The following is a 17,926-nucleotide window of genomic DNA, read 5'->3' on the forward strand; positions in this document are numbered from 1 at the left end:
CTTATATAGGTTGAGTATCCTTTATCCGAAATGGTGAGGACCAAAAGTGTTATGGATTTGGATTTTTTATATATATGCTTTTTTTTTTGGGAACACCTGTATTTGCTTATACCTACCTAATGAGATGTCTTGGAGATGAGGCCCAAGTCTAAACACAAAAGTCACTTATGTTTCATATACACCTTATACACAGAGATTGAAGGTAATTCTGTACAATATTTTTAAACAACAGTGCAGGAAACAAAGTGCAGGACCATCAGAAAGCAAAGTTGTCACTATCTCAGCCACTCATGAAAGAAGATTTGGTCCGTGTAATATTCTGGATTTTGGAATTCCAGACAAGGGAGACTCGCTACACTCAGCTATGCAGGATCTCATTCGATGAGTCTTAAGGTCTGTAAAGAGTTTTGAATGTGGTTACAGAACTGCCAAGATCAGGAGCCCTTCTGCAGGTTCCAAGCATGATACTCTTAGGTGTGAAGAAGAATGACAAGTGAGGACGGCACTTCCATATACACACACTTATCCCCCACAAATATAGCCCTCCATACTTTTGCATGAACACCTGAATAAGCCTACCAACTGTCCCGTATCAGAATAGGTTTAAATACCTGGAAATTGCGGACAACGGTGATATATGTTGGTGGTCTCCGGCCTGGAGGAGGCAACAAGACGGAATCGTGTTTTGGCCCTGGAAGTCGGCATGAGGCAAAGAGGCGAGAATACTGGTCCATGCAGAGAGGGTGGCCCCGGGAATATTCAACCAACAGAGTCTGGCTGGCATGAGAGGAAACCAGATTTCATTTATTTATTTATTTATTTATTTCCCCCTTTTTCTCTAGGTATGGGACCTGAGGGGGCTCACGATGGCTGACATCTTGTGGGTTAATCCAAACTGAAGTACACCTAGTCAATCAATTGTTGAATGTTGAGTCCACATATAGATAAATCCCACTGAGTGAACAGGTTTACTCTAGTTAGGACGAACAACAGGATTTGGGCCAATATGAATGAAAAAAACAATGTTAAAAAACAAATACACAATTACAGTGGTCCCACCACATTTGCTAGGGTTAGGAGTGAATGTGAAAAAAAAATGCCAATAAAAAAACCACTATTCTTTTTACCTAGGAATCTCCAGGTCCTCCAGTGCATCTCTATGATCAACACCTGCCAGGAGGTGATCACAGAATCATGCTGAAGGGCCTAAAAATGCCTAGAGAAGTGTTTTCTCTAGGAATGTCTAGGTTCTCCAGCACAACTTTAGGGTCAATTTCTGGCAGAGTTGTGATGAAGGACCAAATGATTCCTAGAGAGAACATAGTAATCAAAACCGCAAATAATCAAATCTGCAAAAGTCAAAGCCGCAAATGGCCAATGGTAATTATTAAGTTAAGCCAGTTTTTAAAGGCTTTTAAAATGATAAAAAGATGACATACTTCAACTAAAAGACTTTTTGCATCACATAACCAAGTCAAAGTTCAGTCTGTAAGGTGAGAACTATTCTGGGTACTGGTGTTACAGTACTTTGTTAATTCTTTATTATTTACAGTACAGTATTTATACCCCGCCTGATGTCCATGGTCTCAGCCCTGACAAGGTGCAACAAGAGGAAATGTCTCCCTACTCACCTTGTTGGTTGTCTCTACTGAAGATACAGTGAGGTCAAGTTCAAATAACCAACACATTAGCACACATTCACTACCAACCAAAATGCTATTTCAGTCTGGATTTTTCAGAATAACTTTCCCATTCGTGTTCACTCACACTCACACCCTGATTGATCATGGAGAACATAGAGCCTAGATACTGTATAATTACAAGCAACACTTTACTTATAATTAATTCCTTTTCAAAATAACTAATGTACAACCAAGCTGTGTTACAGTTAGCAGGGAATCATTTCACTTCATCTGTTATATAACAATAACTCGTGTGAGCTACGTTCCTTGTTAAAGGAATTATCTGGTCTCTGTCTGGAAGAATTCTGATGTTAAAAAGTAACTGAAAGTAACTAAAGTATCAAAAAGCAAACTGAGAGTATCAAAGTGTTCCTTTTGTAAAAGAAATAAAGCAAAAAATTACTTTTTAAACGTGGCAAACTAAGTAACTAAGAGCAGGTCTGTGTGTGCATGTGTATCTTTAGATATTGAAGCTGTTACTGTAATGAATTATTTCACATATAATCTTCCAAACTTTGGGTAGCTATCATTATATTCTTTTAAAAGCCACCATAACCAAGATATGTTAAAAAGCATTTTTCGTCTTTGAATTCTGTGTACATGTCGCTTCAAGTCGCTCGATGACTTATGGCAACCTTATGAATTTTATATGGTTTTCCCAGGCAAGAAATACTCAGAGGTGGTTTTGCCAGTTCCTTCCTCTGAAATATAGCCTACAGCACCTGGGATTTTCTGGTGGTCTCCCATCCAAGTACTAACCAGGACTAACCTTGCTTAGCTTCCAAGATCAGCTAAATCTAGTGCCCTTAGGGTATTTAGGCATACATAAACATGGGGTTGCCATAAATTGAGAGATGAATTGAAGGTACATATGGACACAAACGTAGAAATTTGTTACATGTATATCCTGTCTTTCCTCCATTGAACTCAAGGGGGCAGAATTGATTCCCAAATTCTTCTGTGGATCCCTTCACCTCCCAAATTCCTATTTGGATACAGAACTTTGCTTACATCCTCCAAGATACATCCTCTGTATCTTCCAAAGTCTCAATTCACAATACTCACTAGTCAATCTTTGCCTTGAAATCCAAAACACCAGCAATGAGTTTGGCTGCAAACCTATGGGAGGAGAAGACATTCCAGATTAAATATTGTATACATAACTCCCAAATTTCAATATCCACTATGTTTTGCTAATCTCATAACATCCTGCAAACCAACAACTCCACAGTGAGATCAGTCTTTTTATTAGGAACTCTTCATTGTTCAGAGAAAGCCAGTCTATATTAAAAACAAGCTGCCTATAAAGAGGAGAGCCAGCGTGGTGTAGTGTTTTAAGTGTTCGACTATGGAGTTTATCACATGGGGTTTATCCCATTCAGAAACGGGATTTAAAACGGGAAAATCTCGCAAAAGCAGGATTGTTTTCACATGACATCGTGCATTAACGCACACAGAAAGTGGACAAATCCCACAAAAGCGGGACCATTTTCACAAGACACTGGGGGCATTGAACATTAATCTGGCATTAACCCAAACAGAAAGTGGACAAAATCGGCTTTTTACTTTTGGGATTCTTCCAAAAGTAAAAAGCGGCTGATTTTGTCCACTTTCTGTGCAGGTTTTTTTCGCATTAATGCTCAATGCTTGAAATGAGTCTCAAAACGATCCTGCTTTTGCGGGATTTTTCCGGAATTTAAATCCCATTTCTGCACGGGATTTTGGCACTTAGCGTCCCATGTGATAAACTCCTATGACTCTGGAGACCAAGGTTCAAATCCCTGCTCGGCTGTGGAAACCCAGTGGGTTCCTTGGGCAAGTTATTATTTTATTATTATTAACCTTTATTTATGAAGCGCTGTAAATTTACACAGCGCTGTACATGCAATCTTTTTAGTTAGACGGTTCCCTGCCCTCAGGCTTACAATCTAAAAAGACATGACACAGAAGGAGAAGGGAGTGGTGGAGGGAGAGGGTAAGAGGTCCAGCAGTTCCTCTCAACCTCCGAGGCCTGGACCAAGGCAGATGGACTGAAGGGAGGGCTTGGCTTGTATCCCTCCTGTAATTTGAAGGCCTTTTGTGCCTCTAGTATGTACAGAGCTTGTTTGCTATTGTGTACTGGGCTTGTTTGAATAGCTTGTGGCTTCTTGCATGATTAAACTTTAAACTGATCTTTTGAGGAATTTTCCTAGGAGTGCCACTGTTTATTTCACTAGAAACTTAAGTAACTGTGTGTTATATGGAAGCATACCACTGAAGCAAAGTTAGGTCAGCCTTTCACAACCCCCTGCCCTCCAGATGTTTTAGCTCCTAGCTTCTCTGACCACTACAACCACTAGACACTATTAAAGTGCCGCCAGACTCTGTTAAAAAATACAGCTAGATGGTGCTTTTGGGCATACATGGAGTGCTTTCTTTTCTCCTGATGTAGTTTTGTGCCTCTAAGTTATTTTGGACTTAAAGTGATTCTAAGGCATACCTATCATGGGATTTTCTTGACATGATTTGTTCAGGTTTGCTTTTGTCTCCCTCTGAGACTGAGAGAGTATGACTCGGGATAGTATTCAGCCTCTGTTCCCTGTTGTCAATGGCTTGCTATTTTAATCTAATTCAATTTTTTGAAACCCACTGGGCGACCTTGGGAAAGTCACACACTCTCAGCCCCAGAAAACCCCATGATAGGTTGACCTATGCATCACCATAAGTCAGAAATGGCTCAAAAACACACAAGAGTGATTCCAGCGTTTTAGTACATATTGCACCTAAGAGAATGATTACTTGCTATAAAGTTAACATAGATAATAATAATACAATGTGAAGTCAAAGGCTTTCATGGCCAGCATTTATAGTTTTTTGTGGGTTTTTCGGGCTATGTGGCCATGTTCTAGAAGAGTTTATTCCTGATGTTTTGCCTGCATCTGTGGCTGGCATCTTCAGAGAAATAATAATACAGCTGACCACAAAGGATCCCACTGCCAACTTGGCTTAAGATCTTGGCTTGGTGGAAGAAGAACAGGCCAAAAATCCTTATTGAGATCACACAATAGTTTGGGGTGGAGGACAGATTTCCCTACTGCACAACAATCCATAATCCACCCAAATGGCATCACTGTGGCTATGACCCTGAAATCTACCATGTTCCTTGTCTGAAGTATGGGTAGATCATTTCTTGCAGGAGCCAGTTCCACTTCTCATCCCTGTTCAGGAATGGTGAGGAGGAGCAAAGTTTTCAGATCTGGGTCCAAAACACACTGCAGAAATAATCCAGTCTGAGACCGTTTTAAACTGCCCTGGCTCAGTGCTAGGGAATCTTGGGAATTACAGTTTATTGTGGCACCAGAGTTCTCTGACAGAAAAGGCTAAACGCCTCACTATAGTTCCCAGAATTCCCTAGCACTTAGCCAGGGCAATTAAAGTGGTCACAAACTGGATTATTTGTGCAGCGTGGTTTGAATCCTGGTCTTGCAAGCACTCAGCTAAATGGCAATCCCTCAGAGGAATCTGTTTTGCAATCTCTGCTCCATTGTCTTATAAGTAAAACAGTGATGGGAGGAAAACATTGCCAACCAAGCTTGCAAGCCCATAACCAGGACTCAGCTGGATGCTTGCAACAAGCAACTTATGCAAGACATCAATAGAATAGTAGCCTCTGTCTCCTACAGAATTTAATCATAAAATGGAATTGTTGGTGTTTTTGTAGTCGCTCATGTTTTCCTGAGCTTTGAATGAAAGGGCTTTTCTTGCCTTTTTAAAGATTTGTGGGTTAAATTATGAATAAAATAGCAGCAGACCACTGGTGTGTAATTGGTTTTCTCATGCTCAAGTAGCTAAGAGCGCTTGTTGTTGACTTGTGCGCTCTTCAGGCAGCTGATTTTCATTACCATGCGTAAGAGCCTCTTCTTGTTACATTTTATTTTATTAATATAATTTTTATTCAACGAATCATCTCTCCAATCTTATACCCTTATCACAGTTTTTCAATACTGTACAACCTTAAAAACATACAGAGCAAACAAGAAGAAATATCAAGATACAATACAAATCCATAATGGTTACATTGTCTCGTTTGTCCATTTATGTCTTGTTAATCTAATTTATGCACTTTACAACAGAATAAAACATTAGTAACTACTTCAATATAAAATACTAAAATACAATACTAGAATACAATACTAAAAATGCAATAGTAAAACACAATAGTATTGGATTTTACGCTGGATATTGGCAGCTTAAAAGTTTTTGCAGTATAAATTAGTTTTCCATCGGTTACTGCAGATCCATTTATTACATTAAAGTGTTTGGGGAATAAGCCACTTGTGACAATGTTCTCGCTACAAGAAAACATTATTTACAGGCATTTATGTTCTTGGGTTGTTTTGTATACAGCTGAAAAAAACTTTGTTCAGCTTCCATTTAATATTTTGTACATGTCTTGCATTTATATTTTTTACAAGATGAAGAATGTTTTACAAGATGAAGAAGGCTATAAAATATCCAAAAAAGGGCCCGAGGGTATCATTAGCTGCCAACAATTAGAAAGAATATGGTTTGTAGTCAAGAACATGTGACTTAAGTTGGCTTTGATGGAGTATTTTTTTTAAAAAATCCAAAAATATCACTTTAATAGGAATATGTCAAAAATGGGAAGCTGCCTTATACTGATTCATACTCATTGTCCCTTGTTGTTGTTATTATTATTATTAACCTTTATTTATATAGCGCTGTAAATTTACACAGCGCTGTACATACAATCTTTTAGTTAGACGGTTCCCTGCCCTCAGGCTTACAATCTAAGAAGACACGACACAAAAGGAGATGGGAGTGGTGGTGGGGAATGGGATCAGGTCCAGCAGTTCTTCTCCACCTCTGAGGCCTGGACCAAGGAGATGGACTGGAGGGAGGACTTGGCTTCTTGGAGCTAGCCTGCCATTGTGTCTCTTCCAAGTCGTTTCTGACTTACAGCAACCCTAAGGTGACCTTATAATGGGGTTTTCTTGACAAGAGATGTTCAGAGGAGGTTTGTCATTGCCTTCCCCTGAGGCTGAGAGTATGTGACTCACTAAAGGTCACCCAGCCTTCCATGTTTGCCCTCTCCTGTTCTAGACCAATATTGTCAAATGTTTCTGCTAGATGCTCTCCAGAACTTCAGGCACAATTCTTTCCAAGCCCTAACAGGAGATCCTTGCTATTCCTTGGTGGCCTCTCATCCAAGTATCAACCTTGCCTTGCTTAGCATCCAAAATCAGGTGAGATCAAGTATGTCCATGGTGGAATAGCAGGCAATAAACAACGCTACATGAGTAGAGCCATTCTTCTCATTGTATTTCACACTTAGCCAAGGAAAGCATAGATTCAGTATTTTTTGGTACTTGCAATAATTGCATCAGCATCATTTATTACGCACCTAATTGTGTTGCGTAGAGGGGTGGGATATTATTATTATTATTATTATTATTATTATTATTATTATTATTATTATTATTATTGACAGTTTCATTTTTTCCCTCACTGGCATTGAGGGGGGGACTTGTTCTTTTAGTGTTATGAACTCTACTAAGGCTCACATTTCTAACCTCAGAAAGTTTAATTTACATCAGGCTCTTTAGATTTGTTCGGCAGCATTTCCTATTAAGATTATAATCCAATTTTTGATGACAACATCAAACACGATGGCCTTTTAAAGGCGGTACTGTATTAGATTAAAACAGAGGGCCATTGACAAGGCACAAGCTGTTGTGTAAAAATGTTCTCAAGGCTGCTGCGTATTTAACTTGCCATATTTTTGAAAATACAAAAAAAATAAGGGTTTGGGGAGGAACACAAGAAAATAGAAGGGGGATGAAGCTTCTGTAGCCTTGCTGTCTCTCCTCAGAATTTGAGAATATGTAAGTAGGAAAAAAATCTTTACACACTGCTAGGTGAAGTAAGAGAAGACAGGTGTCTGATATTGGTTTCGAATTACAGTATTTTGTAGAAATAGGCAACTAGACAAAAAACAGACAACAGTAGATTACAATACTTTAAACATTGACACTACCTCCACTCTACTATACATTGCACAACCAATACTACAACACATCACAGTTCAAGATATTTTCCTTCCTAGACTCTTTTAGGCTTCTGTTGCTTTGTCGATTTTAATCAACTTCACTTTCTTCTTTTTATTTTAACTCTGTATTTATAAATCTTATCATTTTTATTTCAAATAATTCTATGTTCTTAACTCATCTGTCAATCTTTATATGTATGTATATATATTTCCATCTTATTCCAAACCAATAATCAGATGTGAATCCCATTCCTTTCTTAAATAATCAGTCAATGGTTCCCAGTCTTTCTTGAAACTATCAAGTGATTTCTTTTTTAACAAATGTCAGTAATTTCATATTAAGAGTGACAAGTTATTTGTCACAAGGAACTCTCACTACAAATGCATATCTATTATATGCCTTGGCTTGTTTTAGACGTTTCATCACAAATAGCTCCTATATGTTAGCCACTATCATGGGAAAGAATCTGGGAAGGGAAATCAACCAAATTCCTCCAAAAAGAGGGGGCACCCGGACTTGAACCAGGGACCTCTTGATCTGCAGTCAAATGCTCTACCGCTGAGCTATACCCCCAGTGCATAGGTAGGTTTGACCAGGCAGGAAGCATATTCAGGAATACTGGTTTTGCCAGTAGTAGCAGCAATAAGTAAATATGTAATTTGTACAATCTTCTTTGCCATCACGGATCTTCATAAGCACCAGGATAAATAAGCTTATGGATTCCCCCCTGGAGATGCGGCACTTGGGTATTTCCGGCATAATTTGAGTGTCTCCATCCTATGTGATGTACATGGATATCCCCGAGACAGACATCCTAAACTAGTTTGTTCCATGTGCTCAGGGGATGCTTGAATAGCATACGGCTCCTTGCAAAACTGATCATTAGACAAGCAAACGGAAGCTCAAGCTAAACACTGAAGACTAAACTTTCAGAGTTCTCTAAGAAAGGAGCAGTTACCTTTGCACCAGGACAGGGGCAGCCTGGATCTCAAGGTAAGCTACTTTTCTGTTGCTAATGGGGTTGAAATTATATTTGTTGTTGTTGTGATCATGACTCTGGAGACCAGGGTTTGAATCCCGCCTTGGCCATGTAAACCCACTGGGTGACCTTGGCCAAGTCACACTCTCTCAGCTCCAGAGCATGGAAATGGCCAAAAAACCTGGAGAAACTGGCGCCCCCCCTCCCCAAAAAAAGATGATAGGCTCTGATTCATGGTGACCTTAAGGTTTTCATGGGGTTTTCTTGGCAAGATTTGTTCAGAGAGGGTTTGCCTTCCTCTGAAAGAGTGTGAGTTGCCCAAGGGCATTCAGTGGGTTTCCATGGCCAAGCGAGGATTCAAATGTTGGTCTCCAGAGACCTTGTGAAATGCTCCAACCACTATACCTCACTGGCTTTCACAGCAGGTAATCTTTTACCAGTCTCCATAAAGAAGAAGGGAAGCGGCCTCTGCCTGAACTGATATTCCTCTATGCTAATTTATCTGATAACATCTGGAACAAAATCTAGGCCTGTGACTCCTAGCATCATCACTCCTGTATCATTTTTAACATCTTTGCCTGAAGAAGTCAGTGAAATTTGAGATGTGGTGCTGGAGATACTAAGGATACTGTGGACAGGCAAAAAAGACAAACAAATGAGTCCTGGAGCAGATCAAGCCAGAAATCTCCCTCGAAACCAAGATGACTAAACTGAGGCTGTCGTGCTTTGGTCACATCATGAGAAGGCATGAATCATTAGAAAAGGCAACGATGCTAGAAAAGGTAGGTAGAAAGAGAGGAAGGCTGCATGTCAAATGGATAAGCCCAATCAAGGAGGTCATGGGCTTGAATCTAAGGACCTAAGCAGAGCAATGGAAGATAGGAAGTCTTGGAGATGTCTTGTCCACAGGGTTGCCATGAATCAGGGTCGACTCAAGGGTAGTTAACAACAACAACCAGGACACACAGAGATCTTGCAGCACCTGTGACACTAACCAATAGAAGTCGGTAGCATGAGCTTTCATAGAAATGCGCCTACTTCCTGAGATGCAACAATGCTTCCAATAAAAGGCTTCTTTGAATTTTATCTCCAGTGGCTATTTGATAAGAAAGTAAGCTAACAATGTAACCAAATTCCTGTTTTTTAAAAAAAGAGGGGGCACCCGGAGTTGAACCAGGGACCTCTTGATCTGCAGTCAAATGCTCTACCGCTGAGCTATACCCCCAGTGCATTAACAAGCACCTCTTAACATCGAGTTACCCGTACTGGTTATGCCACATGGTTCTCTATATACCTATGAGTAATAGCTTTGCAACATTATACCTGCAGAGAATTCCTTCCATAATAATTAGTTAAGAAGACATGATCTATGCAGTCAACAGGCTTGTTCTGACATCATTTTTCATGAAGTCTTCTTGTAGGTTACCCGTTGTGTGAGTGTGTGCTTTCAAATCCCTTGCCGACTTATGGTGACCCTCATGAATTTCATAGGGTTTTCTTAGGCAAGGAATACTCAAAGGTGGTTTGCCCAACTCCTTCCCTTGAAATATAGCCTACAGCACCAGGAATTCATTGGCAGTCTCCCATCCAAACATTGATCAAAGCTGACACCGCTTAACTTCCAAGATCAGATGGGATTTGGTGCCTTTAGGGCATTTAGGCCCCCATGAGACATAGAAACAGGACTGAAAATCTGTTCCTCCAAAAAGAGGGGGCACCCGGACTTGAACCAGGGACCTCTTGATCTGCAGTCAAATGCTCTACCGCTGAGCTATACCCCCAGTATGTACATGTTTGTCCAGGAAGGCTATGTAAAGATACTGGTTTTGCCAGATAACTCTCGACTGTATGTTTAATGAGTAATGCCTGCTCAGCCTACAGGTAATTCTTTCCACATAAATGCTTCTGTTAAAGAGCAACCTTCCACACATCTCTGCATTGCAAACAGGTGCTGGAGCAGTGGTTCAAGTGATACATATAATACCAATGGGATACTGTAGTAGTCCAGATGGGACAGTACTACCACATTATTTTTCTACATAACATTACAGTGTTCACCCTTTAAACACTACAGCATTTTTATTCATAATCTTTCCATTCTACAATTGCTGCAAGTTTAAATTTTGTGCTGGATAGTATTCTTAAAGCTTTGCCCTACTCATGGATTTAGGGAGGTATTATTATTATTATTCTTTTGTGTTCATTCCCAACCATACTACCAGAATTTTTATGACCTTAAAACTGACCATAAATGATAAATATAACAACAGAACCTTGCAAATAAGTGGGATCCCTCCCAACCCCCTGAATTTCATGGTGAAACTCAGTTTCTCCAACGGAGTGATTGGTGTAACTGTCAAATCCAGAGCCTTCCAAAGTTCGGAAATCAGTGATAGTCTCAGAGGATATATATTAAGAAGGATATGTATGTAAGGATATATATTAAGAATTAAACTAAAGTTTAGGGTGTGTAGTATAAAGAAGTAGATTATATTGAGAAAGTGTGATTTAAGAAGGATTGGATAAAATACAGTGGGAATGCAAGGCTTTTGGAAATATTAAAGGTTTTATGGAATGATAAAAAAGTACATAAGATATGCTCAGCTAAATGCTACATATTTCTGTGAGCTTTGGTGTATGAAGAAAATGGATATGGAAATACAAAATGTGTAAGTTGATGGAAAATAAGAATTACAGTAACTTTAAAAAAAAGCACCAAAGTTCAGAAATCCCATGCCTCAGTGATAAACTCAGAAAACCTTTATTCAGCCAGTGTGGTGTAGTGTTTTGAACAATGGACTATGATTGTGGAGAGCAGGGTTCGAATCCTGGCTCAGCGATGTAAACCCACTGGGCAATTCTCACTTTCTCAGCCTCAGAGTATGGCAATGGCAAACCTTCTCTGAAGAAACTTGCCAAGAAAATCCCGTGATAGTTTCGCCGTACGGACACCATAAGTCAGAAACAAGACAAAGGTTGTTGTTTATATCAGAGACGTTCATTGTTAGAACTAAACAGCAAGTGTTAGGAAAGCTCTATTGAACCACACGCAATTCCAAATCATTGGTGGCTCATTTCTCATTCATTACCAGCTTCAAATAACCCTGTACCTCTCACTCTCCCATTCCACCCACCTCCCTCCTAGTTTCTTTCCCAGGGAAAATACTTCGGGTGTTCTCAAAACAGGTATCCTCCCTTCTCTCTGTGGCCTCCTCCATCAGAGTGTTTTGGTGCTGCAGCAAACTACAAATTCTTGAATCCCATAGGATGACGCCACGGCAGTTAAAGCAGTATGAAACTGCATTAATTCTGCAGTGTGGCAGCAGCCAGAGATTCCCTGTCAAGTTGAGCCTCTCCCACTTGGAAAAAGAGTCAAGCAGGAGAAACAGGGTAGTAATGCACTAACACATTTCATGGCAAGCTGGAGTTCAAAGAGCCTCTCTTCCCATGGTTGTCTAGAGCCTGGCCAACTGCAACCTTGGAAATATTACTGTATCAACTCAGGGCTTCTGAAGGAAAATATATAGCAGATCACATTTTGCAGATACTTGGTATCCTTTTATTGTTTTAGCATATAAAGAAACTAGTGGAGGGAGGCTGGTGACTCTGATGTCAGTGCAGAAGGGTGAATCTGTTCTGGCTTTTAGTCCAAATTCCTGATCTTTAGCTGTCCAAAGTGTTGAACTTTAAAGTGCAGACTAAAATCCAGAGCAGATTTGCCAGCCACGCTTACATCAGAGCCAACCGGCAGCTACCGCTGTCCCAGACCTTGCACTGATTTCAGAAATAAAAATGTTTTGCTGAAGAGGTCAAGCCTCACTGTTTCACCAAGGCAATGGTTCAGCCTCCTTAGCTTTTGCTATTTATTTATTTATTAATTCATTCATTCATTCCATTTATATGCCCCATTTCTCCCAGTATAGGACCCATGGCAACTCACAAAAACAGAGAACAAGATCAGCTAAAGCAAACAATAAAAATGAAAAACAATTTTTAAACAATGTGAAGTCAAAGCCTTTCACAGCCAGCAGCCATAGTTTTTTGGCCTTTTTTCTGCCAGCTGCTGGCAAAACATCAGGAAAAACTCTTCTAAAACACCGCCTCCTAATATGAAAACCCACAAAAACTATCATTTTTAAACAATCATCATATTAAAGCTGCAGGTATACCTCAGTTAACAAAGGAGATGTGTTCCTGGGCATTACTTTGTTAACAGAAAACTTTGGTACCAGAGGCAGAAATAACATGGAACATGGGATAAGTTCCTATATTAGTACAAAAAAAGGAGAGCAGTCCAATATGTTTCAGCAAACCTTGCCTCCAAAATGCATGTGTGAAATGAAACAAGATAAGTCAGTGTGTTGTAGTGGTTTGAGAGTTGGGCTATGACTCTAGACTTGATTCCCATCTCGGTTCAATTCCCATCTCAGCCATGAAACCTACTGGATGACCTTGGGCAAGTCACACATTCCCAGCCACAGGGGAAAGCAATGGCAAACCTCCTCTGAATAACTCTTGCTGAGAAAACCCCATGATAGGGTCACCATAAGTCAGAAATGACTTGGAGGCATACAAGACACACACACAAGCCCTGGATAAGGTGTATGAGGGAAGCAAACCAAGCTTCTTCTGATCCACCTCTCCAATGAATCAGTTGCCACTTGGGTCAGGTGATGGAGTTCCACTCAGTATCATCCAGCAGAGAGGAAAGCCTTGGGCAAAGAGATAGATGCTGCATACCTCCTTACGCAGCCATGTGAGCAAGCACTTACATCAGCTAACTCCGACAAAAGTCACTAAGAAGATTCTAGCCTCTGCGTAAAAGTTTCTTAGGGATAATGCTCACTGTCTCTCTCGCCAGACCCAAAAAAAATTGCATTTCCTATTGCATCACCAATTATCCTGTGTTTGCTGGAGCAACACCCTGATGAGGAAAGGTTATAACATTCAGAGCTATTTAAGAAAATTAGGTTAATGGGGATGTGGCACAGACAGATAAAACTATGTGCCATATAAAGAAAGCTTACAGCACCATGCTCTCCTCCACCATACGTCACCATAGGGTCATCCACTGAAGGTATATTGTGGTAGGTTCATGATGGATAAAAAGAAACAATCCTATATTCAAAGCAGGTGTGATAACTGTGGGAAGCTAGGGGGCCACATTTGACCTCTTATCAGACTTTTTGAGAGGGTGCACCCTACCCCACCAGTAAATAAATAAATTTGAGAGGCTTAAATGTACCCCAGTATCCCTAGAGGTTAGGGAGTATTTTCACCATGTTTTAGGTTCTTCTGGGTCATTTTAGTTCAATTATGGCTTTAAACAAGGTTTTTAAAAATACAGTTGCCTTCACATTTGTGGCTTTGACTTTTGCGGATTTGATTAATATGTTCTCTCTAGGAATCTCTAGATCTTCCAGTGCAACTCTGCTAGACATTGAGCATAGAGTTATGCTGGAGAACATGGAAGTTCCTAGAGAAAACACTTCTATAGGCATTTTAGGTCCTCCATGATGATTCTATGATCACCTTTGGACAGATGTTGACCACAGAGTTGCACTGGAGGACCTGGAGATTTCTAGAGAGGTGTTATCTTAGGTGAAAAGAATAGTGCGTTTTTATTTGTGGTTTTTCCACATTCATGGAGGTCTTTCGCCCCTAACCCCAGTGAATGTGGAAAGACCACTGTAGTATCTTGCAATATTTAATTCATTTTAGAGGCGTTCTTTTCAACTCATTACTGTCTGTACTACAGTGAGCTTGTATCAGGGAGAGAGCCTTCTCAGGTGGGGCACCCAGGATGCAGATCAACCTCCCAAGAGAGCTATGCCTGGCTTTCTGCTTTCAGGCAGGCAGGGCCAAATGAATTCTTCTTAAAGAAAGAAAAGAGGGGGCACCCGGAGTTGAACCAGGGACCTCTTGATCTGCAGTCAAATGCTCTACCGCTGAGCTATACCCCCAATATGTCTTCATGCATCATCTGAAGTCTAGTTAGGGATACTGGTTTTGCAACATAGCTCTGCCATGAATTTATGAGTAATAACCTCCCAGTATTATACCTACCTACAGGGAACATTTCCTACAAGTCTTCCAGGTAAGTGCACTCTAAAGGGATATGGAGTACATTCCAGACTACAGTTGCAGTTAACAGAAAACACTGGCTAGAGCCATGCATGCATCCGCACCATCTTACTCTTGCAAACTCAAGAGTGTAACAAAACCCATCTTGTGACAGTAGAACGCAGAGGACAAGTAGCAATGGAAGGAACGGTATCTCCCATGGACACATCTTTACCATCACTGTTCTTCCAAAGGACACAGGGTACGTTCCTGAGAAAGCCCAGGCTCTCAGCACTGGCAAGTGCCTTGAAATATAAATATTGTATTGTGACACACACATCCTCCGGCTTTCTTGAACTGGAGTAGGAATCAAGTGGTACCCCAGATGTTGCTGAACTGCAACTTCTAACAGATCTTGAACTCACAACAGCTCCCCAACTAGAGTAAACCAAACCATCTCCTAGGAATCTGCATCAACTCTGATGAGGGCAACAAGGCAGCACAGTCTCTCACTGGTTTCGCAGTGGTTCCAGAGGCCCAGGAACAAACTACCACCCTAAAGCTAAAGAAAAGGATGCAGCTTTCCCTCTGGGTACCACTAGAGCTCAGCCTCTTGAAGCTCACTGTGATATCATCATTAAGATCCTTTGCCACCTCGTTTGAGGCTGTGTAATTCTTGGCTGTTGTGGCTGTTAATTTTACTATTGGTTTCACAGTCAACTAGGGGTTGCAGCCTGCAGTTTTGGACCATTAAAGATTTGCAGTGAAGCATTATCTGATAACATGGCACATACCAAGTAGTGTCACTTTTTGTAATTCTGCTATTGTGAGCCTATCTATAGATTTATCTATTTCATTCAGATGTTTAGTCAGTCCATTTGGAATATACACCCAGAACATCTAACATCACTGGAACCACAGTTGTTTTCAATTCATCATCATCATCATCATCATCATCATCATCATCATTTCCCCACCTTTCTGATAATATGGAACTGAAATCTGCTTACAAGTTAAAACAACAAAGCTACCAAGGCCAGTGAAAACACAGTCCTGACTTAGAGTAAGACATATTTTTAAAGAAACAATGCTGCTTGTGTTTCTGGTATACAGTAAGACCCCATTTTAATGTGGATTAATTTACCATGGTTTCACTTTTCCATGAAGATCCCTCATGCTGTTTCATGTTGTCTTGTGCTACTCAAGCTATTTTATGTTCAGCATTGATTAGTTGTACACTACCTGCATATCAGTTGTATATGCATGCTATCCCGTGTTGATTTGCTGTATGCTACTTGCCCATTAGTAGCTCATGATGGTAAGTGCTTGTGCTTGATAAAGTGCTTCTGTTGTTTGATAATAGGCCCAAAGCACAAGTGTGGCAAACCTGGCAATCCAGATATGACAAAGAGAAAGCATAAAGTACTTTCTTTAAGTGGGAAGGTGAAATACTGATGGAATTTGGCTGTGTGATGCCTACATTGTTCATTTCAGGTAGGAAAAATAGGGTTCACAATTATTTAGTTTTAATTCTAAGCAAATGGTCCCAGAACACAACCCTCACATTCAGTGAGGTCTTACTGGGTATAGAAAATATCAGTACACCTGGGGTCCCATCACAGAATATATCCTTTGCATTAAATAGGGTCTTACTGCATATTTCTTACAAGAAAACAGTTTTCACTTGAACGTCAGAAATAACTCCTTTTTTTATCGTAAGAGCTTTTTGACAATGGAATTGACTGCCTCAGAGACTGATGGGCTCTATAGGTTTTTAGTTGTGTATTCCTGCATGACAGAGAAGCTCAAAGACCTGGAACAACTACTAAGGAAGATTAAAGAAGAAAGTGTAAAGGCAGGCTTACTGCTGAACATAAAGAAAACAAAAATAACGACCACAGAGAACTTACATTCAAAGTAGACACTGAGGAAATTGAAATAGTAAAAGAGTTCTCATATCTGGGATCAAACATTGATTGGAACGGGGACTGTAGCCAGGAAATCAGAAGAAGATTAAGAATGGAAAGGGCGGCTACGAAAGAATTAGAAAAGATCCTAAAATGCAAACATACAACTCAGCACAAAATTCAGAATCATGCAGGCCATTGTATTCCCTATTACTGTGTATGGATGTGAGAGTTGGACAGTCAAAAAAGAAGATAGGAAGAAAATCAACTCCTCTGAGATGTGGTGCTGGAGAAGAGTGCTGAGGATCCCATGGACAGCCAAAAGGACAAACAAATGGGTCCTAGAGCAGATCAAGCCAGAAATATCCCTAGAAGCCAAGATGACAAGACTTAGACTGTCATACTTTGGACACATCATGAGAAGACATGAATTGTTGGAAAAGACAATAATGTTAGGAAAGGCAGAGAGAAGTAAAAAGAGAGGAAGGCCACATGCTAGATGGATGGACTTTATTAAAGAGACCATGAATATGTGTTTGTAGGAGCTGGGCAGAGCAGTAGAGGACAACAAATAACAACTGAGGTGTTCCATTTCCCCTTTTTCTAACTCTTCAGATACGTTCCCTTCCTGCTCCCATGGGAGAGGAGGATCCTATACACACACCAACCAAGACACATGTTATGAGAGCAGAAAAGAGGAGACCTTTTAAGGGAAGTTTTTAGTCCAAGCAAGCAATCTTATATTAGCAATGGTATCTTGTACACGAAGGCACCTTCCTTCAGGCATTACTTATAAGTTGTTACAAAACTGCAAGAACAATCTCAAGTTATATTCAGGGAAGGTGTGAAATAAAACTTAAGATTCTTAGAACATATTAATCAAATCCGTGAATAAGCAAATAATCAAATCTGCAAAAGTCAAAACCACAAATTTGGAAGGCCAACTGTATAACCTAACCCATTATATTATTAGCCCTTGTTCAGCTTTGTTGCTCAGATAAGAGGGGAGCTCATTATCACAGTCATTAAGGACAGCATCGTTGTGTGTCTTCAAGTCATTTCTGACACACGGCAACCCTCAAGCAAACCTATCATGGGGTTTTCTTGGCAAGATTTGTTCAGAGAAAGTTTGCCATTGCCATTCCATGAGGCTGAGAGCATGTGATTTGCCCAAGATCACCCACTGGGCTTCAGAGTTGCAGTCCAACATTCAAACCACATGCCACAGTGGCTCTATCTGGTGTG

The 17,926-nt window shown here is 40.3% G+C and overlaps 1 protein-coding gene and 4 non-coding genes across 5 annotated transcripts in view; all 5 read right to left on the reverse strand.

Annotated features, from left to right (window-relative positions):
• LOC121921279 (carnitine O-acetyltransferase-like) overlaps positions 1 to 17,926 on the reverse strand; it is a 55,148-nt gene that overhangs the window by 24,541 nt on the left and 12,681 nt on the right. The window contains exons 4-5 of the mRNA XM_042449114.1: positions 2,748 to 2,801; positions 612 to 777 (exon numbers count right to left, since the gene is read on the reverse strand). Coding sequence (XP_042305048.1) covers positions 612 to 777; positions 2,748 to 2,801 — 220 coding nt within the window. The remainder of the gene's footprint in view (positions 1 to 611; positions 778 to 2,747; positions 2,802 to 17,926) is intronic.
• Positions 8,234 to 8,305, reverse strand: TRNAC-GCA. The gene has a single exon. It is a non-coding gene; the product is annotated as a tRNA-Cys (tRNA).
• Positions 9,865 to 9,936, reverse strand: TRNAC-GCA. The gene has a single exon. It is a non-coding gene; the product is annotated as a tRNA-Cys (tRNA).
• On the reverse strand, positions 10,421 to 10,492 carry TRNAC-GCA. The gene has a single exon. It is a non-coding gene; the product is annotated as a tRNA-Cys (tRNA).
• TRNAC-GCA lies at positions 14,603 to 14,674 on the reverse strand. The gene has a single exon. It is a non-coding gene; the product is annotated as a tRNA-Cys (tRNA).

The sequence above is a fragment of the Sceloporus undulatus genome, chromosome 2 (genome assembly GCF_019175285.1).
Source record: "Sceloporus undulatus isolate JIND9_A2432 ecotype Alabama chromosome 2, SceUnd_v1.1, whole genome shotgun sequence".
Classification (NCBI taxonomy): domain Eukaryota; kingdom Metazoa; phylum Chordata; class Lepidosauria; order Squamata; family Phrynosomatidae; genus Sceloporus; species Sceloporus undulatus.